Below are 27,195 nucleotides of genomic sequence, written 5' to 3' on the forward strand. Positions count from 1 at the left end.
TGTTGAAGATGGAGAGAGGAAGTGGTGATAAATGATAATGATAAAATTATCTACCCAGAGACAGATCACAACTGTGTGGTGTTTATTGTGTCCAGGTGAAGCCTGGTGTATTTAGTGAATATTAAATATAAATAGTGTATTTTTGTAAAATCCTTTGTTTTTTTTTTTTTACAATGAAAAACATAAGTTGTGTCATTTCTAAAAATAATATTTTATTATGGCATTTCTTTGATAAAGTATTGCTTCTTCAGTTTTGCTGTGAATATAATAAAATTTATCGAAGTTCTTTGCAGCATCGGCTCAAAGTTAAATACTTAAATACTTAAAAAATTGAAAACAATAACAAAAAAAACAATGTAGCAAAGGTAGCAGAGTAAAAAATGAAAACAGTTTGCACAGAAAATGACAGCTGAGAGCACACCAGTATATTTATTGAAGTTTTGGCAGCAGTATAGACGATGCACGAAAAGCCATCTTTTCTGTCAGTTCATTCTCATTATATTTTATGAAGCATTTCTTCCCTCGTTTCTCCTTAAGCTTGGTCAGCATGCTGTTGCGATCCTGTTGAATCTCTGACACATTCCAACAGAAGCCCCTGTCACACGGTGTTCTCCATTTTGATCAGCTCCATTATTAACTGTATCGTTTTTTCATCTGGAGGTCAGGGGAAAAATAAACAAGATGTTATGAACCAATGCATAAGGTACGGCTAAGTTGCCACATATCCCTGGGGGATAAAACTGTTGATGAGATACAATACCAAGTGAAGTGTCAACATTTTGTGAACATTTGAATTGGGTTATAGGGTCATATTCCACATAATGAAGAACATATTACTTGGGGAAGAGGGTGGGGGCAGGGCTTCTAAACAAAAACACGAGAGAAAGAATCTTTTGGTTTCCAAGTCTTTTGTCTACCACAGGTCTGCCTGTCATTCAGGCCCATTACCTTCAAGGTTCATCTTGGGGTTCTCCAGTTTTTTCTCCAGAAGAGAGTCGATTAGCTTCCTGAGGTGCTTGAAGATCACCCCTATTCTCACAGGAGCCTGTACAGCACATATAGAGCATTAGGGAAAGGGGAATGAAAGGCAAGCACTGCCATTATGGCTCAGAAAACTGAGTCTTAATGGCATACAGCAGATGCTCCCACCCAGAGTAACAGAGTAACCAGTCATTACTTTTCCAGATATGTTTGGCCTGATGGCAGCACTACAGGAAAGGTCATGGGATTACCAAAATCACCAGGTTTCATCCTCTGGAGAGCACGTATATGTACAGTAAATTTCATGGCAATCTGACCATGACATTTCCAGATATGTCGGTCATGGACAGATGGACGTCATTACATAACCTCCTTGGTGGAGGTTATCATTGTGCTGGAGCATCAACCTGTACATTACGCTTCATTTTTAACTTTCTATGTAACATTAAAACTTCCACCAAGGCTTTGGCGTATCTAGCAACTGTCCCCAGTTACTCTTAAATCTTCTGCATTTATATCCGCATTTTATGCATGAGGAACTATAAAGAAAGCTCATTATCCACACTCATCTTAAACCTAGACTGTGTCAGACATCCATGCAACCTTTCCATGTCAGAAAATCAGAATCCTAGGTTAAGACTGCACATCTGGAGAGGCCCTTTAAAAAGCTACCAAACCCTTGGTCAACATGAGCTGGAGATAAAGACTGCTAACTGTCAGAGATAATGGAAGTGGGCACAAGTCCCTGTTCAGCCTCTTCCCAAGTCATTCCCAGTCAAATCTAATCAGACTGCTGCACTGACAAAGAAAATCATTAACTTATACGTGATGGAATACACTCCCACGAGATTAACGGTAAGATGGGCTACACCTGATATGAAAACAAGAACACGAACAGTTGGAATGTTCAAATTTGCTATGGCAGGTTCTCTCTCTGAACACTCAAGAGGAAATGGCTCTGCCAGTTCCGTTCCTTTGACGACCTCCTGACCTGGAAATAAATCCATCCGTCCAGGGAGATGAGTCTCTCGCGATGCTGCACGTCAATGTCTCCCCCAAACAGCAGCATGGGGAAGGGGGAGATCAGGGTAGTGTCCCGCAGGTAGACCTTTGAGTACTTCACCTGTAATCACAACACAGACTTACTGTCTTCAACTGTCAAACAATTCTGATGATTAATTAGGATATATATTTAGATGTCCGTGCTCAATAGGGCTCTGTGAAATATAAAAAAATTGGAGAGCAAACTTTGCAATGAAACAAAACTGATTATTTTGTAGATGCTGAACACACTCAAATAACTCTCCTAAAGGGTTATTATGCAGGCACACATGTAATGCATTCGGCTGGACATGTTCAGGCGCAGCCTAATATTTCTAACTATGGCATGTACATACATGTACATGTCAAAAGGCAGTGAAGACCCTCAACAAATAACATTAAATTAATAACAAGTACAGACAGATCCAGTTTGAAACAGAAAAAGAAGATTCAGAATGGTATAGGTTTTCAAAGTGAAATGCATTTTCTTCATTACATATATTTGCACATTTTACCAAAAAAATCTATTCCCACTCATCATACAGATAACTAACAACCGGAGACTACGTCTGTACATTTATGTTGAAGTTATGATATGAACTTCATAATATCAGGCTGAAATTGATCCCCAATGATAGTTTCACTGACTCAATCGAGTTGACTATCACATCACCACATACCACCGCTTAAAAAGTTAAAAAAAGAATAAGAAGGAAATGAAAATAATACAAAAAAACGAACCAGTAACTCCCAAGCAACTGGAAAGGAAACGCGCAGGGCTCACCTTTTCCTGGAAGAGCAGCCAGCCGTAGGTCTGCAGGGTGCGGTTGACCGAGGAGGGGTGAACCTCGGCCTTGCCCTGGGCCGTCTCCACGGTGCACACGGCCCGCTCCAGGACGTCCACGGAGGGGGTGTACAGGACCCGCCCCACGCTGTCGTACAGCCCCGCGGTCACCACCGTGTTCAGGATGGCGATCTCCTTGGCCGTCAGGGGCCCGCTGGGCCTCGGGTCGGACCGGTCCCGAGGGCGCTGATCCCGCCTGGGCTTCGCGGGGACGAACCCGACCTGCTCCATCATACGCATCAGCTCCTGCTTCACGTCCTACAATACAATACAATACAATGTACTTTATTGTCCCCGCGGGGAAATTTGTCTTGGACTCAAATGCTGCACACATATAGCTGTCTCCATAGTAGTGTAATAAATAAACAAACAACATAAGCAAATCACAACCACAAATTACACACATTGCAGATTACACATATTGCACATATTACACAACCAGTGATAAGACGTCCTGACGGTGACAACCACGTCACACTGACATTCAGAGAGCTTCCGGAGTAGCGTCCAAACGGGCTTTCAGGCCCACAGACGTTATTCTTACTTTGACATGTCATAGGAAATACCTCTATGGTTAAAAGGGCAGTGCGATTGAGGAAGTGCTTTCTGCAGTAGGCCATCTCAGCGCGAGTGCCCTCACTGCGAACGTTCTTCCACCTGAAAATGGGAAGAATCCTGCAGTTCAGTAGCAGCAAAACATCATTCTACGTAGCCAATGACATCAATGAAAATCTCAGCTGTGGTCTTTGAATTATTTAAAAAATGTTTTAGACACAGAACAATCTATACTTACCCCAGGTATGCATTGTAAATGGTGAGGTGGTCTGAATTGGCCACGGCAAAAGCTGCTTTGGCCAAATTGGCTTCCTCTCTTCTGTTCATTGGCGTAGCAAATGGAGACTTCTCAGAGATGGCTGCAGCTATAGTGGCCTGTCACACAAATTGCACCGCAATAAAAAAAAGAAATAAATAAAATAAAACAAACAAACAAACAAACAAACAAACAAACAAACAAACAAACAAATAAATAAATAAATAAATAAATAAAACTTATTGTGACTGATTCTTGCATTTACAGCATACCAGAATTGGCCTGAAAACGCTATATTGGGAGGTGGCTAATGCTGCTAAGCCCTTTGATTTGTTCACAGCAGTCAGTGGTGTCTGTGCCCGTTACAGGGGTCAGGGGACGTGCTTACGATGGGCTCCAGGCAGCCGAAGATGGCGGCGAAGACCAGCATCTTGCCAATCTTGACGTTGACGGGCAGGGCGGCGAGGTGGTGTCCCAGGGGGGTAAGCGTGGGACTGTCCGGCTGGCAGGCACCGATCCGGCGCAGCAGGCTCACCGCGTTGCTCACGGACTGGGGCTGGGGCGCGTCCAGCGCTCGGGACAGGAAGTCTTCAGGAGAGCCGTACTCACACTTCTGCGGGGCCGCACACAGTGAGCTCAGACCTGCCTTTCTGCCCCCTCATACGGTTTACTAGACTGGGGTGAATCTCAGGGATTCAGGTTATACGTGTGTCTAAAGGTAGAGGCAGCACAGCTTAAAAGGCACTGAAGAGCTCTTAAAAGTAAAATGAGTTTTTTTGGACATACCAGGTGTTTTTCAGGTACATGCAGAACTACTTAAATACACATTACTGCTATTTATCATTGTACTTATCATTTACTTACATAGCATACATGTGATCCATTTACAAGGCTGGATATTTACTTTGGCGAGTCAGGCTAAGTACCTTGGTCAAGGGTATAATGATAGCATTCCACCTGGGATTGGAAACTGCTCACTTCCTTAACCACCATGTTACCTCACAAATCCATGATTATGAGCATGAACATGAATATGTAAATGCCTGTGTTCAATTCAAGCCACAATTAGATGAAGTGGTAGCGAAATGATAGTCATATTGAAGTTGTAAGGAAAATTACTGCCAGTTGAAGTTTGAAAAAAACTTTCTTTTTTTAACACAACACCTGGTCTTTGGGACACCCATAGTATATATTATTTAAAAAATACTGCAAAAAAGCCAGTAAAATAATGTAAGAAAGAATCAGAAATGCAAATTTACCATGATGTGGAGACAGAGCTCTTCCAAAGGCACTCGAAGTATCTCCGGCACAGAGTAATCCATAAAGCTTTGAAATCTGTAACAGGAGAATTTATATACTAAAACAAATCATCTTCAATGAATATTAACATAAATATTATATAATCATATTTCATACATGTATACATTACATGATATATACCAGCATATAAATTTACCGGCAGATGATTTGTTACTGTGTCACCTGCTGGCTGACTGCGACATAACAGGCTAGGCCCAGTGCTCAGAGACCAAGTGTCCACGGCAACAAGTGTCCATGACGAGACACCCACCTATACTTGGTGAAGAGACGAAAGCAAAATCCCTCTCGAACCCGCCCTGCTCGACCTTGCCTCTGGAGGGCGCTGGCCTTACTAATGAACGTCTCCACCAGGGAGCTCATCTGACTGCTCTCGTGATATCTGTGGACAAGGCAGAGTGTAGCACAATGCAAGGGGAACCATCACACACCATACAGCAACAGCATAACATTCCACACACACCACTACTGCACAACACAGCAATTTCATTCTATTTCAGGCACTGGCAAGTAGTAAAGATATTAAATGTACTGCTTGAGTACATTTGATTTGGTCAGGACAAACTTATTATTCCACGTTATGTGTTACACTGTACCTGTTCTCTTTTGTTTTTCCTGTGTCAATGACAAAAACAACATCTGGTATCGTAACTCCAGTCTCTGCGATGTTTGTGGATAACACAATCTGAAAGAAATATGAAATTTTCACAAAAGGACAAGCTTTAACACATCATTCAGGTCTACATTACAATATGATTATAATTTTATAATAAAAACTCAAACAAAGAAAAAAACTAAATAAATAATTTCCTAACAGCAGTACCTTCCTTATGCCAGCAGGAGGCACTGTGAATGCAGCAGCCTGGTCCTGAGTGGACAGTGTAGAGTGCAGAGCAACCAACATATACCTGCAGAAAATGAAATTCATGCATGCTTTTAGTGCTCAAACACAACAGATCTCCTAGTAGGATACACTAGTAAACTGACTGAAATCAGCTGATCCACTGAAAATCCCTCAACCTCCCAGGCCCACCATTCCCTGCAGACCAAACCCAGCTTTCTCTGTAGAAAGTCAAAGTTCACCTCTCTTTGACCCGGAATCTTCTGTCTGTGGACAGGAGATCGTAGAGCTGCTGGATGTGCGCAAGACCAGGCAGGAACACCAGAACAGCACCGTCGACATCAGCAAATTGAGGGGATTTATCTGTGGCCGGAAACAGCACAGTGTTAATAATGTACATATTGGCACAGACTGCAGCAAAGCCTGTAAGTCCCTGTGACCCTGCTCTCTCTTCAGAACTGTTCACTCAATAAGATATACAAATATCTTTTATTAGCCTATAATCATTTTTAGTTACGAAATAAATTAACTTGTGTAGTGTGTATTCCTGCTTCTTGCTCACTGCATGCTGGCATAGGCTCCAGTTGCTCCCCCCCCCCCCACCAGGAGTATGCAGTTTAGAATATGGATGGATGGATGGATGGTATCTGGAGCCTTGTGGAAGTTTACCCAAGTAATCCAGGAGCTCCAGGATGAGGTCCATGTTGATTTTGTTGGGGTTCATGTACTGAAGTGCGTGTCGTGTACGGCTGCTGTAATGGTCCAGGTCAGGGCCCCCGTCCCAGCCGGCCCCTGGGTCTCTGATCACAAAGTCCTAAAACCAGGGGGAAGTGCAGAGGGATTTTATAACGAGATCTCACTGCAGAATCGGCGTTCGTGAGCAACGCTGCAGCGAAACCACGACCGCGTCTTACCTGGTGCACCCGGGTCTTCCCTCCTTTCACCGTGATGTTGACGTTCACTTCCTCCTCTTCCTCCAGGAACTTCTGGCTGTAGTCGGAGTCCTGCTCCAACACGTAGCCCGTCTCCTCCACTATCTCTTCTAGATGGAAAACCTAACGGCGCACAGCAGCCAGGAGGCGAGGGTCACGTCATCACCTGCTTGTGTTTTTGCTAACAGACGGGGCAGCACAGCTCAGAAGGTGCCATGCCTGGACCTCCGAGCGTGTGGGGTGGGGGGGTAGGGGATATGGCTTAACAGTCGACTGCCGAACAGACTGTGCCACACATCGCACCAGACAGCAGACAGCCCCACTCTTTAATTACCAATTCGTTATAAATCTCAAAATAGATTGTGGTCGTATTAACAGAACAACAGTTACTAAACACTAGAAAGAGAACATTAAAATAAGCAGAAAATCTTTTTACCCCATCCAAATTTCAGTGAACATATTTTGGTGGTTTGGTCACCAATGATCATTCACAAAAAAGCTATTTCCTGTCAAAGGTTCATTGCTGTCAGAAATTACATATGTATTTACTCCACAAATGCAGTACATATATAAAAAATGGCAACATTATTAACATCATCTATATCTTCATAAGGAAACTGAATCTCACACTTGCACCAGTTTCTAATACGTCATAGCTGCGAAAGACCTGCATTCACACTTTCCCTTCAGTATGGCACTTACTGCAGGCAAGACAGTATGTTTGTTACTCCTACGTCTTTCACGTTGATACTTGGTTCTTACTTTTACAGTGAATTCCTGATGTCCTGATGTCCCTCTAACCTCACTGTAACCCATGTAACTGCGAGTCGCTCTGGGCAAGAGTGCCTGCAGAATGAGTGTGTATGTGGGCCCCCGATGCTCACCTCCACGGGGAAGGTCCTGCCCGGGACGGTCACCACGGGGCAGCGGTTGAAGTAGGCCGCAAACTTGTTGCAGTCGACCGTGGCGCTCATCAGCACCAGGTGCAGGTCCGAGCGCTTCTGAACGATGTCCCTCAGGATGGTCAGGAGGAAGTCCGACTGGACGCTGCGCTCGTGCACCTGAATCACAAGCAACAGTCGGGAGAGCTCAGCTCCCAGTGCTGTACTCCAGTACACTTCCAAAACAAGACCAATGCGCAGAACACAGTTCTTTTGCATCATTTTCCATGTAAAAGCATCACATCTCAACAAACAAATAGAGAAAATAGTTCAGCGCAGAACTACAAGGAGTTACAATCAACTAATACTAAAATTCCTTGATATTCCTTTGTGTGGTGCTGCAATTCGGGATATTCAACATTATTAACGAAATCCTTATTAAGAATCATTGGTAAGCAAGGGTTCTAAAATGGGAATAGAGTTACGAACGGATTATATCTGAAAGGGATGCCGGTCTTTCCCCACCTCATCGACGATGATGTGTGTCAAACTGCTCAGCAGGCCGTCCTGCTGCAGTTTCCTCAGCAGGACCCCAGTGGTGCAGTACAGCAAACGGGTCGAGTCGCCCGACCGGGTTTCCATACGGATCTGATAACCGCACAGCGACGTCTGCAGGCAAAACATCCAGCTATTTCACACTCAAATACATATCACACACTCAAAATTCAGAACTAAACTATAATAACATCGTCTTTATTGTGCTGTGCAGTCTGTCTTTTGGTGTTTGTTCCATTGGACTTTTGCCGATTTGCAATTAAATATCTGTTCTGTTCAATAAACATATCTTTATTTGCTGCACAGACATTAAAGTTTGAGTGCTATGTGAAGGTAAAGAACAAAATTCCTATTTTATTCTATTATTAACCCTCTGAAGTACAGGGTCAGTGTTCTAGAACTCCATTACTTTCTATTACCAGTCGTGCGTGTTACATCAGCACTAGAAAGTCCAGTTAAGAACATTCTAAACACTTGTGATCTTACTCCTGAAAGGGTTAAAGTGCCAGCGGGTGAACGGCTGTGCTCCAGGCCTCTCACCTTGGCCCCTGGCCCGTCCTCGCAGCCCAGCTCCTGGGACACTCTGGTGGCCAGGCTCATGGCGGAGATCCTGCGGGGCTGGGTCACCACCACGCTGCAGGGCTGGGCCTCGGGCCCCCCAGCCAGCAGGTCATCCAGGATGAACTGGGGGACCTGGGTGCTCTTGCCGCTGCCGGTCTCCCCGGCGACCACCACCACCCGGTGCCTCCGGATGGCCTCCAGGACGCGCTGGCGATGCTGGAAGACGGGCAGCTGCTGCCGCTCCCGCAGCAGGCGCTGGGCTAGCGGCGAGCCACGCAGCTTCAGCAGGAGGGCGCGGCTCGCGCCCCAGCCCCCGCCCGCCGGGGCCGCCTCCGCCCCCGGGCCCTCGTCCTCCTGAGACAGGAGGTTCTCCCACGAGTCCTCGGGGTCTTCCGCGGCCTGCGGGCCCGACCGGGCGGGGCACGGCGGCTCGTGCGGCTGCTGCTGCTTGAGGCGGCTCAGCAGCCGGGCGATGAACTGGTCCCTGGGCTTGTTGATCTCCGTGCGCGTCTGCTCCGCCTCCTGCTGCTCGCTGTCCCGCCACTCCAGCCACACTTCCCGATACGTGGACGGCAGCAGCTGGTGCACCGACTGGGAGAAGAGAGGAGTGACACAGGGGGGGGACAGCATTGAGCAGAGCATGATGGGAGAGGGAGAGAGAGAAAGGGATGAGAAAGGGGAGATAATGAAGGAGAGAGGGAGAGAAGGGAGAGAGACACAGGGGGACAGCATTCAGCAGAGCATGATGGGAGAGGGAGAGATAGAGAGAGTGGGGAGAGAAAATGAGGGAGAGAGGGGAGAGAACATGGAAATGAGAGAGATGAGAAAGAATAAGAAAGACAAGGTGTAAGGGGGACATGGAGAGGGTGAGAGAGAGTAAGAGAGTGAGGGGTGAAAAAAGGGAAGGGGGAGGGAGAGAGCAAAAGAAAGAAAAAGGAGAATGAAAAAATGAGGGTGAGAAAGAAAACGCCAGTAGTGCTGTGACTTAAGTAAATTCTTCAGTGCACTCAGCATCCTGACGCTCCCATTGGCAGATGTGAGTGCATTTTCCATACCTGTCCCTTGACTAGGTTGTAGAGGGCCAGGGTCGCTCCCAAGTGCTGTGCTTGCATGCCGTCTTCGGTCAAGATAGTGGGGCAGACCTCCAGTACGTTTTCAACCCTTTGAACGCGCACTCTGGGAAAGATCAACACGTATTCATGCTAATGCAGCATCCATTCAGTTCTCAACCACAGTTTAAACATATGAACCACAGGGAGCCTACAGTTAATGTTCAATTCAATTGTTAATGGTTCTACAGTATTAAGTCGGTAAAACTTTCTGAAACTACTTACAGCCTAAACATCTTAAGTACAGTTTCCATACTATCCATGACAACATCCAAGAACTATTTTTATCATAAAAGATCTGAACATTTTATATTTAATAGGATAAATCATTGCTGACATATCACAACATCTCAAAACGGTATGATCCCAATATCCAGACAAAAGACTTTGGGCCTCATTCACAAGACATGCATGCAAATTTTATCATTAACCGTGCTTACAAAATGTATCCACAAACATTTAAGCACGTTTACAAACCTGCATTTCCAGTACTTGCCCACAGGAACCTTCTGGAAGGATGGTGGTGGGCTTTTGGGGAGGTTTTTCCTGCACCAGTCGATAAGAAACTGCTTGGGAGACTTGCCTGTCCAGCTCCGGGATGTATAGTCAAAGTTTCTGATGTCTTTTGGCTCATTCTTCTTCACTGCTGGATACACAGCGTTGCAAAATGCCACATTACCACCGCTGATCGACATGTACAGTAATTCAAAATGCAAAGCTATGATTAAAAGGCCAGTTTGTGGCCTGCCTTAAAGTAGCGGTTTGAGTGCCTTACTCTTTTCTGCTGGGGGTGCTTCAGATTTTTCAAAAAGGCTAAAGTTCAGATCCTCCTTTCCCTCCAGAACAGGAGCTGGTTTCTTCTCCTCTTTGGGAGCTTCAGTCACTTTTATTGCTGGATTAAACATTGGATGTGATTCCAATGGCTTCATTTCTGAAACATGAGTAAAATGACATTCATATTAATTATGGCGGTTATGATGCACACTATATCCTAAATTTCAGGCTGTGATTGTGAAGTGGGCCGATATGGGTCGATCTAGCCTCACCCTCCCAGTGTGAAAGGTCCTGACTCAAGTCTGATTTTAGAGACTGCCATAATGTGACAATTGCAATTCTTTGGCTATGGTTGTTAGTTTTTACTGAGGCGGCGTTATCACACCTATGATTTAGTAATTGTACAAATAATTTTTTGTTGCTGTTCGGACTGCCAACGTGAAATCCCTGCAGAAGGGTCTCATACAAAAATACTTCACAAATTGCATCTAAAAGCAATGAGTCAATGTACTGAGGCAGAGCCTCGTGGAGTCAGTGTCTCTCTGGCAGACCTTGCTGGATGACTCGGATTCTGTCCTGTGCAGTCCTTTGGCCGGCTTTGTCTCTCTTTGCTTTTGCTGAAACGGCCATTTCTCTCGCGTCATACAGCTGGGCTGTGAGCACCAGGTATCTGTCATTCTGCACAAGACAACACACATTTCAACTCACCCATGTTACCATGGCAACAATGTCACTCAAACAAAATCACCGTTGCAAAAAAAGGGACCACACTTCATAACAGACCCAGATCAACATGCATTTGAAATAATACACACAACCACAGAAATAAAAAAGATTCTGTATCCTCTTGATATTTGAAAAATAAATAAATAAAATATTTTTTTTTAAATTGATATCCAGAAGAAAGAAATTCTTACAATAATTTGGTGTTATCTATCAGGCCACCATACTCACTCACTCTTTTGAGAGGAGTGTAAGATGGTTCTAGATGTTAACAACTTACAGGATCAAACTTCTCATTCAGCTCTGGGTTTCGTGGTTTCCCTCTGTTCTCTTCTTCCTCACTTTCATCTTCGCTGGACTGTTCAGCATATCTCAGGATCCAATCCTTCATGCTTGTTGCTTCATCCTTTACAGGAGCCTTCTACCATAAAGACAACCAACAAAACACTCAAAGATCAAGACAGGTATTCCAGGTGTTACTCGTGTTCACTCATTCCCTCCTGTATAACCGATAAAATGCACTGAATTTCAAATGCTCTGAAATATTAAATATTGTATTTTGTTTTATCTACAGTGCTCTAAGTACTTCCTCAATGTACAATTTACAAGTGCTTCTGTTGTAGGTAGCGGAGAACTGACCCAAGCAAAATGAAGTGGATGTCGTTTTAGGGTAGGGGTAGAGCAGCATTACTATAGATAGTAAATGAAATGTACCTTTGCATCTTCTCGGTCTGGCTCTTTGGGAACCTCTGCTATAGGCTGCTGTTGCTTCCTCTCTGTCGGGTTCTGAAATTTTGGCTTGGTCTTATGGTTCTCCTCGTGCATCTTTTGACTGAAACCCTCAGGTAGCTCCTCTGCTCAAACAACAGGAATCGAACATTTGGCAGCAATCATACCAACACAGAAGGCATATTTTAAGTATAGCACTGCTGCTCTAGTGGTCAGGGGACTAGACAAGAGTTAACAGGAATAACAAGCTCTATTTTCAGATTCAGTGCAATGCAAAGAAAGAGGGATTTGTGTAACAGGTCTAATAACTTAAATGAGTAAAATGAAAAAGGTAAAATAAATCTTTGCTCTGCATTTACCATCCTTGAGATTTAGGCAAAGCCAGTCGAGTGCAGAGTGCAGATCCCCCCCATAGAGCACGCTGGATTTCATAGCTTCCTCTATGTGCTCTGTCTTAAAGTGGAGTTTCTGCAGAGCTGTGTATAAGTCCTGTAGAGAGAAAGCATGAGGACTGACAGCTCATCTTCACTTATTCTGACTGCAGGGTATCATCATGCAAATGACAAAATTAAAAAACAATGAACCTATATCACAATGACCAAAGCTTGAAAATTAAGGTGAAACCTTAAAATGCCAATTTCATGTTGAAAGGCAGCATTTTCTTGCTTCGCCATGTAGAAAATCCACCTACCAGAAGCTTTTTTGTTGTCAGTCTCCCTGATACTGGTCCTTTATCACCATTTTCTTGTCTATAGTCATTGATCAGCTTGATTATTTTTTTCTCCAAGTCCGCTTGTATGAAAACCTTTAAAAAACAGCAAGCATTGGCAAGGGCATTAAAACTCGATGTTCAACAGGCTCATTCTAGCTTTTGAATAAATAGAGGCTGTGCAAGCCAGAACTAAGAAATGTCCGCCTTACTTTGAGAATAGACTTGTCATGTATTGGCATTCCCCCTGTATCTACTTGTGGAGTACTGGTGAAGCTGTATGTCTTCGGCGCTTTGATAAATAAAATAAAAACAATAATATTATACATAAGAACAGTAATATATAACTATTTTTGGAATTATACAATTCCACGGAAGTATATGTTAAGGACATCGGAAATGTGCAATAACGACATTTATGACATGCAATCAGAGTGATAACAGGGACAATTCTGCAATAACCAAAGACAATTCTGCAATAACCAAATGAAACAGCTAGTTAGCGAAGTTTGAATTATCGATAACTAGCTATGAAGACTTTCTTGCGCAAAAGGAAGTTAATAAGTCGCTACATCAACACACCTTTGGATTTGTTGTCCTTCGCAGCAGTTTTAACAGAGTTTTGTTTCTGCTGTGGTTTCTTTCCAGTAGCATTTGCGTCTGGCATGTCATTTCCAGAAGGAGCGTTATCATTGCATGCTGCAGCCGGTGGCACCGCAGTTGAATTCGCCGACTTTTTCTTTTTCCCACCCATTGCGAGCTAGTGATTATTTGACCGTAAAACCAGGGCTATATATTCGAATCGGACATCTGCCTGTCACCGTGAAGCTGGATCATGCACGAAGCCAGCTATCTGTGTGGCACGTTGGCATCAACCGGCCTAGTTTCCACTATGCTAGCTAACTAGCTGAAGAAGTTAGCCAGACAGCACCAGCAGTAGCCTTTCACGTTCAACTTGAAATTGAGACGATCTTCGAAATACATTACACGTAAGGGTTTACGAGCGAATATTATAGATTTATTTTCTTAAACAATACTAGCCTTCTTTCTACAACGTAATATTTTATATGTCCTTCCATTACAAACTAAAAGTCTCTGTAGTCCACGACAATTGTCCTCTCCCGCTTGCCATACCGGAAATGCGCTTGTTGTTGAAAAGTGCATTTTGGGTGTTGTCGGCTATTTTGCAACAGGTGAGAGATTCCTTTTGCAGTTGCTCTCTGCACCCGTATACTCCTGTGTGTAATGTGAAGCACTAAATATGTCAACAAGGAAGACTGAGCAAGCATATGGTAATAAGCCGTATCATAAATCATGTATTGGTCGTGCCAAATGACATGTATCCTGCCTTCCACTCATAGACTGTATAAAAATGTACATGCCTTCCTGCCTTCCACGATGCTTCCTGCCTACGCCACGGCTGAGCTACATCTTTCCAGCAGGTGGCGCGGGACTTCACTTTCTGGTGCCTACTATCGTAAGAAATTTAATACTGTACCTGGACTGTTTAATAGTTTCCTTTAAAACGTGGAATTTCGCACTATTCTTAAAAAAATTATATAGGGTCTCTTACTAATTTATGCACGGATTTGACTCCTAATATTTCACAATGGATACATGGCTATTGCCTGTGATTTAGAATATTTAATCAAAAATATAATTCATTTTAAAAAGTGAATTTATTTATGATTTAATAAGCTACATTACATCAATTTAATGACTCTTCATTTTTTCCATATCTGGGGGAGTAAAAACATGTAAGCATGCACACATGCAGAAGAGAAGACTTGTTACACTGCTGATAGACCAGCATCTTCTCTTTCCTTCCATAATTCAAAGGGAATCCTTGACTTTCAGTATCTTTTAAAGCTGAGCTCCACTGGTGAGAGCATTATCACACAGCACTCAGTGCAGATATATTACACACACACACACACACACATATATATATATATATATATTACACTGCCAATTACATTAAAATGTGTGCTCAGGGTGTGATGTAGAATACAGCTCACCAGTTGACACTGTTTTCAGTGGTGGGATAATGGCTTTTGACTGTCTTAGGGTACGGTGTCTGCACATTTGAACAGATTATGCATGCATTCCCAATGTGCTAAATAACGTCTGGATACAGCAGATCTGCTATTGAACTTAGGTTTTCCGATCTGATAACACCTGCAGGAGCAGGCCATAAATTCAGTGCAGGGGATATTTTCCAGTATGACACAATGATGGGAGACCTTCTCCCCATCTCCTACCCATGCACCCTCATAGCATTGTTAAAGTTATTGTGGTCCTCATTGAACAGCTAGTTACATCTGCCTTGCAACCCTAAAATAAAAGTTTTCTTTGGGTCTGAATTTTTACAATGTGACTCAATGGATGGAAAAATCTGGCCAGCTCATCAATTGCCTAACACATATACCAGATATACCACTTAATATATTTGTAACCCACAGATGTATTTGATTCATATGCAAATTCAGTTTCATTGTCTATAATTGTTTATAAATTGTGCAAAATGTTCAATGCTGAATAATATGGTATACAGCAGGGTGTCCTAACCCTATTCCTGGAGATCTGCCATCCTGTAGGCTTTCATTTCAAACCTAATTTGGCACACCTGATTCTACTAATTAGCAGCTGAAAATCTTTAGCTGTTGAATGAGGTGTGCTTTGTGAGGGTCAGAGTCCAAACCTACAGGATGGTAGCTGTCCAAGAACAGGGTTGGGTGGCCCTAGTATACAGAATCACTCATGGACTGGTTTGAGCAATCAAATGCATATGAAATGTTTTTTCATTTTATTTGATATACCATACCAATGAAATCGTTCACTTTGGCTCAGTGTGTTTTGTGATAATTCTCAATCCTTTGCTGTGTTCTATGTCTGCTTGATCACAGAGGAATCAGAGCATGCGATGCCATTGAGTAAGCAGTAAAATAAGCACTGCACAAAGCTGGTGAATCTGTGGTTGGATGCTTGAGCAGTTGGGGAGAGGGGGGTATGTCGGTATTGTTTTCTGTATTTATTTTAGTGTATATAAATGATGCATGGTGTGTTGTTTATTTTAGTGCATAAATGTGATGAAAGAATGAATATTTGGATATTTTTTCCATAGGACTATCAGCATTATTTAGATGGTTGTAGAGAAGAGATTCCGGCTCGTGACCCTCTGTCATAGGAAGAGGAAATGAGGTCAGCTACAACCCAACCCACACAGCATAGCAGTGAATCTGTTTGACATTTGAGTCAGTTCACTCAATCAGTCAGTGAAGAAAGAAATTCACATTATTCAGTGTCAGTATTTTTACCTGAATCTTAAAGCGGTGTGGTTGTGCCGTTAAATTATTATAACAAATGAACAACAAGAATACAGAGCTGGGCATAACAAATACAGCAATGCTTTGTTTTGTTTGTGTGAAATAAAAAAATTAAAAAAATGGATTAAGTGAAACTAAAGTCTGCACATGGAAATCATACAGAGCTGTGTCTGGCTTGCCAATATTTTGGGGATTGCTCATGACAAAATGTGGTTTCATAAAAGTTAAGCCATCCAAATGGCCGACCACTCAGGAAATAAGATGTGGCCTTGTTACCTAATGGTTGATTTACATCCTGACCACAGATTGACAGGACATTGTGACACATTCAAAATAAAATGGTATATATAAACAGGGAGTTGAAAAACAACGGAAATGTAGTAAAAAAAAAAAAAAAAAAAATACACACCCCATGAGTTTTTATTTTTATTTTTTATTGTGCTTCAAAAAAAAAACAAAAAAACACGAGGATCAGGCAGTAATTATGTTGAGAAACACATGCTGTAGGTTTGTCAGTTTTTTTGTGATGATCCCTTTTTTTGCTCACTGAGATAAACAAGGGCTGTGAAACAAATTATAATCTATGATGTAAATTATGAGCTTCAGAAGGAAAACAGTCCTCCATTTAGACAGCAGCTTTGACCTCATGGCAACAACAGTAAGATTAGATGACTGCAAAAACTACTCTTGCACACTGAATGTCCAGTGTTTTTCTTTTTCTTGGTCCATTCTGCACCAACATCTGCAATCTCCATTCAATCCAAAAATAAAAACCATCATACATTAGGTGTTGTGGTGTAATGCATCAAAATAATTCTGTCTAGTCTCACAAGGAAACCAATGTGTACAGTATAGCTTGAGGACACATTTTTTCCAGCTGAAAAGATGCAATTCAATTGACAACAATAACAACTCTCATATTTTTTTAACCAACCAATTTTTGTATACAAACACTGAAAAGAGGATGTCTGTGTGTACCACAGCATGTACATGCTTTTAATCTCCTCCTGAACTTGATTTTATCTGAGGTTTTCCTGTTACAATGCAGAGTAAAGAGCAAAGTTAGTACAGGAAAAATGGACAGTGGATCTGCTGTTCTCAGACTTAAGGTGCTGGAGGAGGGAGAAGCTTTACAATCAGTGCCTCTCTGTCAGCTGCCTGGTGCTGGGTTTAAACAGGATCAGCATAAATAGTAACAATTTAATGGTTTCAGGGGCCTGTGTTTGTGTCTGTATCAACATGTACCCCCTTGCCTCTATCTGTAGTGTACCTTGTTACAGTTCATCAAGGAAATGAGTCTATGATTACAGATTAGAGATGTGAACAAAAGCATCTGACTTAAAGAAACAAAGCACTGCCTACTTACTCTAATACGTACTGTTTGTTTTATACATTTCACAATCCTGTAAGGATTTCTTTTTAATTGCTGTGCAATTGGCCGTTTCATAGCTAATTAGTGCTGCTCTGTGATTACAACTAACTATATTTTTAGAAACTACAAGCAGCAGGTACAAGCTGCAAGCTTGTTTTTGCCTTAGATTTCTCGACTACATAAATCTAATACTCTGCCTTCCCCCTTCTGTCCTGCCGCCAAAATGGAGAGAATTTGGATGCCACGTGTAGCATTTCTCTAATGCACTGCTGTTGAACCTTTTGAAAAAAGTTTCCCTTATGACACAGATTTTCTAGGCACTCTTTCTGGAGAAATTAACCTGTCTTTAGCAGTTTGATTACGATCGGTTTGGCTGCGCCAAACAGTCTTGAGTTTAACATCCTGTCCGCGGTGTTTGTCGAAACAGTCACTTTGAGTTCCTGCGCAGCGATGGGGACTTTGGAGGGTAGCCTATTTCCCGCTTTCTCCTTTTGATCCCACAGGCCTTCTTCGGAGGGGGAGTGCGCAGCATGAGTCGGGAGCCCTGGCCTTAGCGCTTTCGCTGCTCTTGGACGGAAGGTGTCAAGTTCTAGCCAGATAACGCCAGTGGAATGATATGCCGGTCCAGCGCCAAGTCTCACGGCAGCTCCATCTCCAGTCTGCTGTCTTTCTCTGGGCTTTCGTAAACTGAACCAAAAAGAAGAAGAAGTTTAAGGGCCAATTCATGGTGCAAGGGCCGGTTTTGCATTTTCCAGCTGCTAGACCCTAGAACCCTTGTAAACCGTGTAAAACCAACACCCCCTCCTCCCAGAACATGAACATTTTAACAGATTTTTAGATATGCCTTACACTTTTTGGGGGTCAAAAAGCCCAGCCACGTTTTCACTTCTTTTCCCTCATCTGATCTGTGAAATGCTTTCAAAACCTGTCCAGGCCATCAGATCTACGCCCGTTTCGCGCTAATTGGTCCCAGCGCTTCCTGCCGGATGTTGCAGAAGCTCCATTGGCATTCACGTCACAGCTCCCTGTTCCTGCCAGCGCTGGCGGACGTCTGCTCCAGACGTGGCTCTCTTTAGAGGGCGGCAGGGGGCGGAAGCTTTGAAGAAACCTGCTGATTGGAGGGAGCAGAACTGAAGCAGTGCAGGAAGAGAAGCATCCTGGCTGGAAGATGGAAGAGCAGGCAGGGGGAGCAGAAGTACACTGGCCAGGAAAGCATCGATTTTAAATCTCAGGGCTTTGCAGTTTTGTGGAATGCACAGTGTAAGGCCTCTTAAAAACAATGTCTGCTGTGTCATTGGAAATCACCAGAAAATCTTAATATGTCCATGTTTAGATAAAATATATAGAATGAATAAAAAACCTTTCAGATAGCAAGCACATGTTGTTTGCCAGTGCATTTCTTTGCAATTGATAGATGCAAAGCCAAAACATGAGGCACTGGATCTGAGACACTTTTTGCAGCAGTTAACATAATTATGAACCTTTTAAATGTATTTTGATGCCGATTAACATGAAATGATCCATCAACTGTAACAGTATGGAAATAAAGCGATTAATTTTACTGCATTCAAGACTGACTGACCAGTCCAGGCCTGGGCCCTGTGTCAAGGCAGTTATTGCTTATTAGCGCCACATGTAGCATTGCAGCTTCATCCAAGCGCAGGATGCAAACCTAGAGGCATATCAATATGTGAGACTGCTAGACTTCAGGAATGGCACTCCTGGTGGAAATGATCCAAATATTCCATTGTTTGGTCTCCTGCTTTCATTGATTTCCTGTTCTCAACTCTGCCTCACTACAAGCCAATTTGCCAGGTCCCTTCTAGGATAGAAAATAACCCCAGCGGTATTTTTTGGCTATCACTGTTAGCTAGTAGTTGGAGAGAGGGACGCAAATGCCTTTTCCTATGCTGCATGATGCTTCAGCTGCATGACCAATAGCTATCATCTCCTGTGAAGCCTGTGAAGTCATCTGTGACTTTGTTGCAAAAGTCAACATAGCATAGTTTGATTGTCTACTCCGAAACAGAATGTGTCTTTGGTTAAATTATAGTTTTGAGATTCTGAAACCTGTCGTCATAGCCAAATGTTGCCTCTCATTTTTCAGTGCGCTTGTAAGACATTTCCTTATTAAAGATTAATTGAGCAGTATATTAAGGAATAATGTGGCTTACTGTTTACAAGCTCTGACCAGTTCTAAGTGCTTTTGACATTCATAGAGGAAGTTTTTAACATACTTTTGAGTGGATGTTAGATGAAGACAAAAAACCTCCACATTTTACAGTGTCAATATATTGTAATAGCGCATGCATTTCCTCATAGGCTGTTCTGAATGTGTTTCTGTTTCCCAGATTCGATCTGCTGGCGCCATGAAAATTGTTTATAACTTTCCTAGTTTCCTCATATCGCCCTTTTATTTATGAAGTCAACTGTCATTATGCTAGGATTCAAAACATGATGACTTACAGTTTTAATTAGCTTCCTTTTATCACTAAAAGTGGCTAATGTGGCTTTTAAATGTGTCGGTCTCCAGTAAATGACTTTATTAAAATGGAACTTCTGTATGTTGAAGAAGTCATATAAGAACACCATACAAGCCACAACAAAGTAAGGAGTGGAAATATTTGCTTGTTGTGAATCTGATTCTGAGAAAGTTTTAAGTGAACAGTTAGCCTCTCTGAGTACTGTTTGAACAAGGATAGTAATATTTTCCACGCTGCTCATGGCTTCGTCCCGTGTGGCTTTGATTAACTTTTCTTCATTCATTATGTACACAGGCGGCTTTGCTCTTTGATATATTTGTTGCATGTTTCTGATTGTAGAGTTTTAGGCTCGGCTGTTGAGCTGGATTTGTAAAAACTGCAGGAGATCCCCACATAAAAGCTTCACGTGTTTTAATGCTGCTTTCATTGCAACCCTTAAAGCCTGTTTAAATGGGACTGAACGTCTGTGTGGACATTTGTAAAGAAAGAGAAGTAGGCTTGAGCCTTTTAAAATGTTTGTCCAGGAGCACTCTTTCCAGTATATACTGTACATCCATCTCATGATCTGTATGCCTTGAAGTACATGTGAACATACATGTATATGTAATCATTTTATATTATACATTCAATGGAATGGCTGCTGTTCTGTCATGCCCCTCTAAATGTCTGTATGTTTTTGAAAGGTGGAGCATGTCCTGAAGAGAGGTGTCGGGATTCACCACAGAGAGCTCCTCCCTGGTGAAACCATAGTGATCCTGTTCTCCAAAGGCACGCTCAAGGCCAGCAAGAGCTTTCATCTTCTTCCCCTGCCACCCTGACAGGAAATCTTTCAATGCCTCCTCAAAGCCTCTGTAAGTGTTGAACCTAATGCTGCTTTTTACAAGGGGTTCACAGATCAACACTAGCACAACACTGATAATCTAGAATAACTGGGCACCTCTTTTTAAAATCTGAGGAACATGATATCAGTGAAATATGCGGAAATTTGTGTTTTTCAACCGAACTGTATCATGGCTTACTGGCTTTGAATGCTACAGAGGCATGCAGGCTGCTTGATGTTTGGATGTTAGGAGGTAATCGGAAGGTTAAAAGCAGTACTACAATTCCCTCTCAGTCTAGCTACAGCTCTGCTTCAAAGAATAATGCAGTTTTGGTCCTTTTAAGGCTTGCTTTCTAAAGAGCCTTTAGTAGTTTTCTTTGGAAGACCTGGAAAATACACATGGTGCATTTGCTTTGCCAACAAAACAACAGTTTTCAAAAATGAAAAAAATGAAAATAAAAATACAAAAAACTTAATGTTTTGTGACTTGCAGCAAATAAACAGCCTTGAACTGCTCTAAACATTTTTGTTCCATCACCGAGTTGCCATGTTAGACTCAACAAAGTTGACTGAAGCAGTGCCAGCAGCCCTCTTGTGCTTTGCGTAGTGATTTGCAGCCTCTTATGCCCTCTTAGTAAATTCCCACAAGGCCTTGTGTGCCATCCAGAGCTTTGGGGGTAAACATGCCAGTCCACCAATTGACAGCACCCAACGCCTGTACTGGTGGCTTGTTTCTGAAACAGAGGAGCCGGTGACAGATGTTTGCAGTTTAAACGTTTGTATGTAAATTGTTGCCATTCATTTTTTATTGCAATAGTGCTGTTTAACCATTGATGCATTCTACAGTAACAATAAAAAACTGTATCATGATGCACAAGTGTGGCACAGAAATTGTGCGTTGACCATGGTACTATCCTTGTGTCGCTTCTCTACTAAATACCAGTACATGTGGAATTTTAGCTGTCTTAGTCGAGTTGTGTGCTAAAAAATGAAAGTTCCCTGAAACTCATTCTTTTTCTTTTTATCTATCAAGGCAACAAAAAATGATTTCCGTAAATCTGAGACTTAGCTCATGTACTCTGAATAATGCTTGTCATTTCACAAAATCAGGATTTGACATTAAACAAACAGACACATATTGTTTACGTGAGAGAGGAGCTAGGAGTCAAGCTGTTATGAATAAAGGCTCATTTTCTGCTGGCATTCAGTGAAGTTTAGGAAAGGAAACTGGTGTCCAGAGTGGCTGTTTTCAACATCTGGTGATGATAAACGTGCCAAGAGAACATGCATTCAAGGACTTGGAGTTTTTAAAACAAAGAAATAAAAGTTTGGGCTTTGTTCCAGTGTGCGACTGTTCTTCTTGGGTAGCCAGAGCAATCATGAGTTCTACCTACTGCAGAACTATAATAGGACCTACATTGTATTAGGTGATGTATAGGTTTATTAAATAAAGTGAGCAGAAGACACAGTGACATGTTGGTTGGGCATGGTGGTCACCTTACCCATACTTTCATAGAGCAGCATCATTCTATAGCATGCTGTATTAGTGCCACAGTTAGCAGCACTAACACACTACGTGCCTTATGTTAGTGTCTGTATCAATCTGTATCGATCTCAGCCATTTTCTGCTCCAATGTAGCCTCTGGGATCTATATGGCAGAGATACACTGCACTCTGGGAAAATAATCTCAATGTTTTTAGAGTTCTGTCAGGCTGTCAGAGTTGTGCAGTCTTGTTGAAGATGCAACTCTCACCTGAAATATAGGACTTAAGTTCCTCTGATCACCACATAGCACTGCCCTAGTATAACCACATCTCAGTCTGGGATTCTGATACAGCGGTCTGCATATTTGTGGAACTACTACTCGTCTCTTATTTTCTATTGTACCCTGGTTAGGATTTTCTGAATGACTGCACAGCAACTGTGTTTACACTGGTAACGTTCATGCTTTGAAAATCCCCTAATACAGGGACTTGTACCTTTGTCTGTCTATCTTCAAAAAGTAAATTTGTGCCAATTGTTTTGAAATGACCGAGTCCACTCTTTCCCCAGACAACAGAGGGAATGTTCATTTCCTGGGGGAGAGTCAAGTGGTCTGTTGCTACATAAATGTGGTGTTGATGCCAACAGTCAATGCTCTGTTGGAGGTATTTGTGGGCTATGGACCTATTCAGTCCCTCAATGTCAGTGCAATCAAATTTGGATCTATTTGAAGGGGTGGAAATAATGTTCATCTTGGCACAATATTCATGAAGATTAATTGCAGAAAAGGGCAAATTTGTCATTGAAACTAATTACATGACATATCTGTGGCCTTTCATTATTCACAATGCCCCATTGAATCTAAACCCTTTGGAATTGCCACACCTATCGAGCCACAGAACCCTATGGTTCTCTCAGAAAAAATGAAAATGTATTTTGAAATGGGTTTGTGTGGTTTATCCTTGAGATCTGTACCTTTTTGTTTTTCCATTTTGTATGAAATAGTCAAATTAAACAAATACCAGAACTACACCACATTTCTTGGATCTAAGAATAGGCAATAAAATCTATTTTGCTTTGGCTGCAAGTGAGCACATCCAGTTTTAAATCCTTGCTTTGAATATTACCACATTTTTGTGTCCCATACTGCTTTCAAAATTGTGTAATGCATTGCGTGATTGTGTACTAATGAAATATACTGTAGCAATCTCTTGACTGCATTCCGATTCTGAAAATATATTCATATATATTCAAGTGAAGTGGCAAAGGAAAATTCTGTACTGATGTCAAGAAACATTTTTTAATACAGTGTCATCACTACATAGAGCAGTTTGTCCAGTCATGCAGTTTGTCCTATGGGGGCGTATTTGTAACAATTGCTTGTGAGATGCAGTCATGTAATGCACATTTTTTTCATGAAACTGCTGTATATGACCCTTCATGTTTAATATTGCAGTGTAGGATAGACACACACACATTGCACACACACACACACACACACACACACACACACAAACACAAACATATTCCACTCCACTAGTTATATAAGAAACAAAATTTAAACCACAAAATGGCAAAATGGCACAAAATGTTCCACAACCGTGTTAGCTTGCATGTTAAAAAGTACAGCTGACTGTCAGTTATTCATGTCAGAAATTCTTCCAAAGATAATACATTTTTTACCATTTTTCTGGTATAGCTGTCCTGTTGAGCAAAAGCTGGCCTACTACACTGTACTGAATCTGTAATGTTCGAGTGATGCACTCAGGGTATGTGCTGGAGAAGCCCAATTATGTATTGCACTACATTGCTGCTCCTAGAGTTGTTGAGAGTTCAACTCCAGCTCATTAACAGAATTTCATGCAGAAAAGACTGTGGGCTCAGACAGTGATTAATGAAGACCTTGTATATCCAAAACCACCATTTAAAAAAAAAAATGTGGTATCAACATTTTTTTCTAATTGTTGATCTGTTTATGGAGCAATCCTCTGATGAAAGTAGTTCTCAAAGGCAAACAAACTGAATAACATCTGTTCACAATTACAGTTGTAGTGTATTAATTATTCACAGTTTTTCTTCAACATGCAGAGCATATCTTACACTATTATTTATGAGTACAGCTTGGTTTTACCAGTGCTATTCGGGTTGGTACCTACCTTAAAAGTAGTGCAGTGTCACATATGGGTTTGAACCGACAGTGCTATAATTTGACTACCCTCTTGCTGCAGCCATAACAGCATTACTGATGCCACAGGCCTGCACCACTATTTGGAAAACTTAGTCTTGTGCTATAATTTTCTGTACCCTAAGGTTTTAGCAGGCTGGTAGCTGAAATGGAGAATGTATCGCTTTTAGGTTGAGCTATCTGTCTTTTGGGGTGTTCACTATACCTCCAGTCTTAGAGCAGCCAGATATACAGGGATTTACAACACAGTGTTTCACTGGTCTGTTGTTTCACAGTGAGGTATGAACAATCATATTCTCTGTCTCTTATCATGGGCTTGGTGAGTGCTGTACTGTGTCACCATAAATAGACGACTTACCAAATTCCATTACAGAAATGAAGAAACTAAAAGCTTGGTACATCACCATAAAAATCCATATTAAGGAGGATGTTGTGATGTATTTCACAATCTTGCAATATCTTGCCAAACTGGGAAAGGAGGCTAAAGGACTACATATAACTTTTGACATCCAGAAAATATTGGATGCTGCTCAGGTTACGGCCAGAAAGAATAAATAAAGAAAATCTCACTTTGCCTTACTTTCCATTCTTTGAATAGTTTTAAACTCTGATTTTTACGGGTCTTTCCCCTCATTTTCAATATCCGTTTGTATTTCGAGGCCTGTCTCATTGTTGGAATGGGCTCATTGCTGTCCATTTGAGTGCAGCTCAGTATGCTCCAAAGCATGTGTTGCCAGAACTTCTTTTCACTGACCTGCGCAGTCATAATGTTGGAGGAGTACACTGTAAGAACAGCTGCTTCACACAGACTGCAGGTGCCTAATTGATCAGATGAGGTCTGCGATGCACGGAGGCGCAGACAGTCTTGCCGTATGAAATCCTTCCTCCCTTGGTGCCAGGTATGCAGGCTGTGTGCCTGCTGGCCATGGTTGGTGCTGGCACGGTCGACACTGGTAAGATCTAGACTTGACACCAGACCATGGGACCCAGACAAACCGGAATTGGATTTTCACTGCCTTATTTTACATTTTGTAAATATAATGAATAGTTATCTTTAAGAAAAAACCATCGAAGAAGTTAAAATGTGTAGGTGGGTTTGTGAAATCTTTCAGTGCATGATGTTATTGAGTTGTTGTTGTGACAACTTGATGTCTCCTATATTACACTGGGTTCACTTTGCAGTGCTCCACCACTCATGGGGTAGCATTAAAAAATATTTTTAGAACATTGATACCCGGATCAGTCATTCTGCAGTTTTTATTCCCACAAAAAAATGTAACAAAATTCATGAATGCCAGCATCCATTGCATGCGTTCTCTTTCCTCATCCAATATTTTTAAAAAAGAAGGTATTACTCATTTTAGATTGTCAATCCTACTGGTAATAATGTACAGTATAACCCCAACTGCATGTTTTAGCACTGAAGCTATATTTTGTCCTGAGCTATCACTTTTTATGCATTTATAAACAAGATAGTATTGAATGCAATATGTTTTAATATTTCATATTTAATACTGTATGTTTGTACTGAAGCTTTGTTTTGCTGAAGCTTTGTGTTGCTCTGTAGATGGCTAAAACAATGCTGCTAGAGCAGAGGAAATTCAGCCCTACAGTGGCTCTACAAGACTGTGTGTGTTTGATACCACAGAGAGTCCACCCTGACCAGGTTTACAAAGAAAGGTAAACTCTTTAGCAGCATGACTCCAAATAATCACCACAATAAAAGCAAAATATCGATAGGATAAAGGCTCAAGCATCATTAGGTAGAGTGTGAGGAAACGGGAAAAGCAAACATTGTTAACCTCTCATGTGCTAATCTTCTGAAACACCAGGAAACTCCTGTTTGCTGATTGCTTGCCATTATTAACCTGCCACACAAACTTTCTGCTTTGTAATTTGATTCACATCAAGTGAACATTTTACTGCATGTGTGATTACGTCCTTTGAGTCATCAAGGGTGTTGGATTTTTACTAAAAAGTATATATTTAGTGGAGATCTGAAGAGCTATTTTAGTGCTAGATATGAATGGGTATCATTGTTTAAATGAAAGTTCTTATAATAGAATAATGTTGTTGTATAATATCGAGTGGAAGAAAGACGGTCTTTCTTCCTATTGCATCCTGTACAAACACAGACTATTCCTCTGATATTCAACTGCCCTGCCCCAGGGAGAACATCCTTATTTATACTGGCTTATAGAGACTTTTACCAGCATTGAGCTTCTTTCTGTGCTGCTTGTCCAGTCTGTCCAAGTCACGGGAAATGGCCAGCTACCTCGACTGAATTGTGTATGAATAACCATCTTACAGTATCATATTACCATTTTTATAAATGAAAGAGATCCCCATCTGCAATAAAATCCACAAGCATGCATTCAATGGTTCAGTTTCAGAGGATGTGGGGGCCTGTTTAAATCAAGCCAAATATGAAGTTTTAAAAACAATTGCAGTGGAGCACATCCACATCCATGATGACCACTTCTGTACAGTGTGATTTTGCCCTAAAACATTTTTAAAAGGCTATCATTTAGCTCCAATCATTACAGTCAATGTATGAGCAGTGATCACTATATTCAGTTTTCAGATTTCTGGAAACTTTGAGGCTACTGCACAATTATACAAGATTTATGGTCAGCAATGAAGAATGTAAGTGTAAGCAATAAATTCATCATACACAATGTATCATACACACACAAGTCTTCTCTTATTTCACTGGGG

At 41.8% G+C, this 27,195-nt stretch overlaps 1 protein-coding gene and 1 long non-coding RNA gene across 4 annotated transcripts; one reads left to right on the top strand and one right to left on the bottom strand.

Moving 5' to 3' along the window:
• Nucleotides 1-403: 403 nt before the first annotated feature.
• dhx29 (DEAH (Asp-Glu-Ala-His) box polypeptide 29) lies at nucleotides 404-14,002 on the bottom strand. 2 transcript variants are annotated; one of them, XM_064308792.1, is made up of 27 exons: nucleotides 13,391-14,002; nucleotides 13,021-13,100; nucleotides 12,791-12,904; nucleotides 12,459-12,588; nucleotides 12,085-12,224; nucleotides 11,651-11,791; nucleotides 11,199-11,325; nucleotides 10,649-10,804; nucleotides 10,351-10,516; nucleotides 9,820-9,940; nucleotides 8,744-9,355; nucleotides 8,174-8,317; nucleotides 7,652-7,828; nucleotides 6,750-6,890; nucleotides 6,505-6,649; nucleotides 6,078-6,198; nucleotides 5,818-5,902; nucleotides 5,591-5,679; nucleotides 5,248-5,376; nucleotides 4,937-5,012; nucleotides 4,066-4,290; nucleotides 3,660-3,796; nucleotides 3,433-3,523; nucleotides 2,807-3,124; nucleotides 1,973-2,104; nucleotides 949-1,045; nucleotides 404-654 (listed from the first exon to the last, which is right to left on the bottom strand). In XM_064308792.1, the coding sequence occupies exons 1-27, from the start codon at nucleotides 13,560-13,562 to the stop codon at nucleotides 599-601; spliced, it is 4,122 nt and encodes a 1,373-aa protein (XP_064164862.1). In that variant the 5' UTR covers nucleotides 13,563-14,002; the 3' UTR covers nucleotides 404-598. The 2 variants fall into 2 exon arrangements, with proteins under 2 accessions (XP_064164862.1, XP_064164861.1); XM_064308791.1 differs by having other exon boundaries at nucleotides 10,351-10,519; nucleotides 13,391-13,988.
• Nucleotides 13,660-19,008, top strand: LOC135239821 (uncharacterized). 2 transcript variants are annotated; one of them, XR_010325503.1, is made up of 3 exons: nucleotides 13,662-13,797; nucleotides 14,170-14,285; nucleotides 18,010-19,008. It is a non-coding gene; the product is annotated as an uncharacterized LOC135239821 (long non-coding RNA). The 2 variants fall into 2 exon arrangements; XR_010325504.1 differs by lacking the exon at nucleotides 14,170-14,285 and having other exon boundaries at nucleotides 13,660-13,797.
• The last annotated feature ends 8,187 nt before the right edge of the window (nucleotides 19,009-27,195 follow it).

Source organism: Anguilla rostrata, chromosome 14, assembly GCF_018555375.3.
Source record: "Anguilla rostrata isolate EN2019 chromosome 14, ASM1855537v3, whole genome shotgun sequence".
Classification (NCBI taxonomy): Eukaryota; Metazoa; Chordata; class Actinopteri; order Anguilliformes; family Anguillidae; genus Anguilla; species Anguilla rostrata.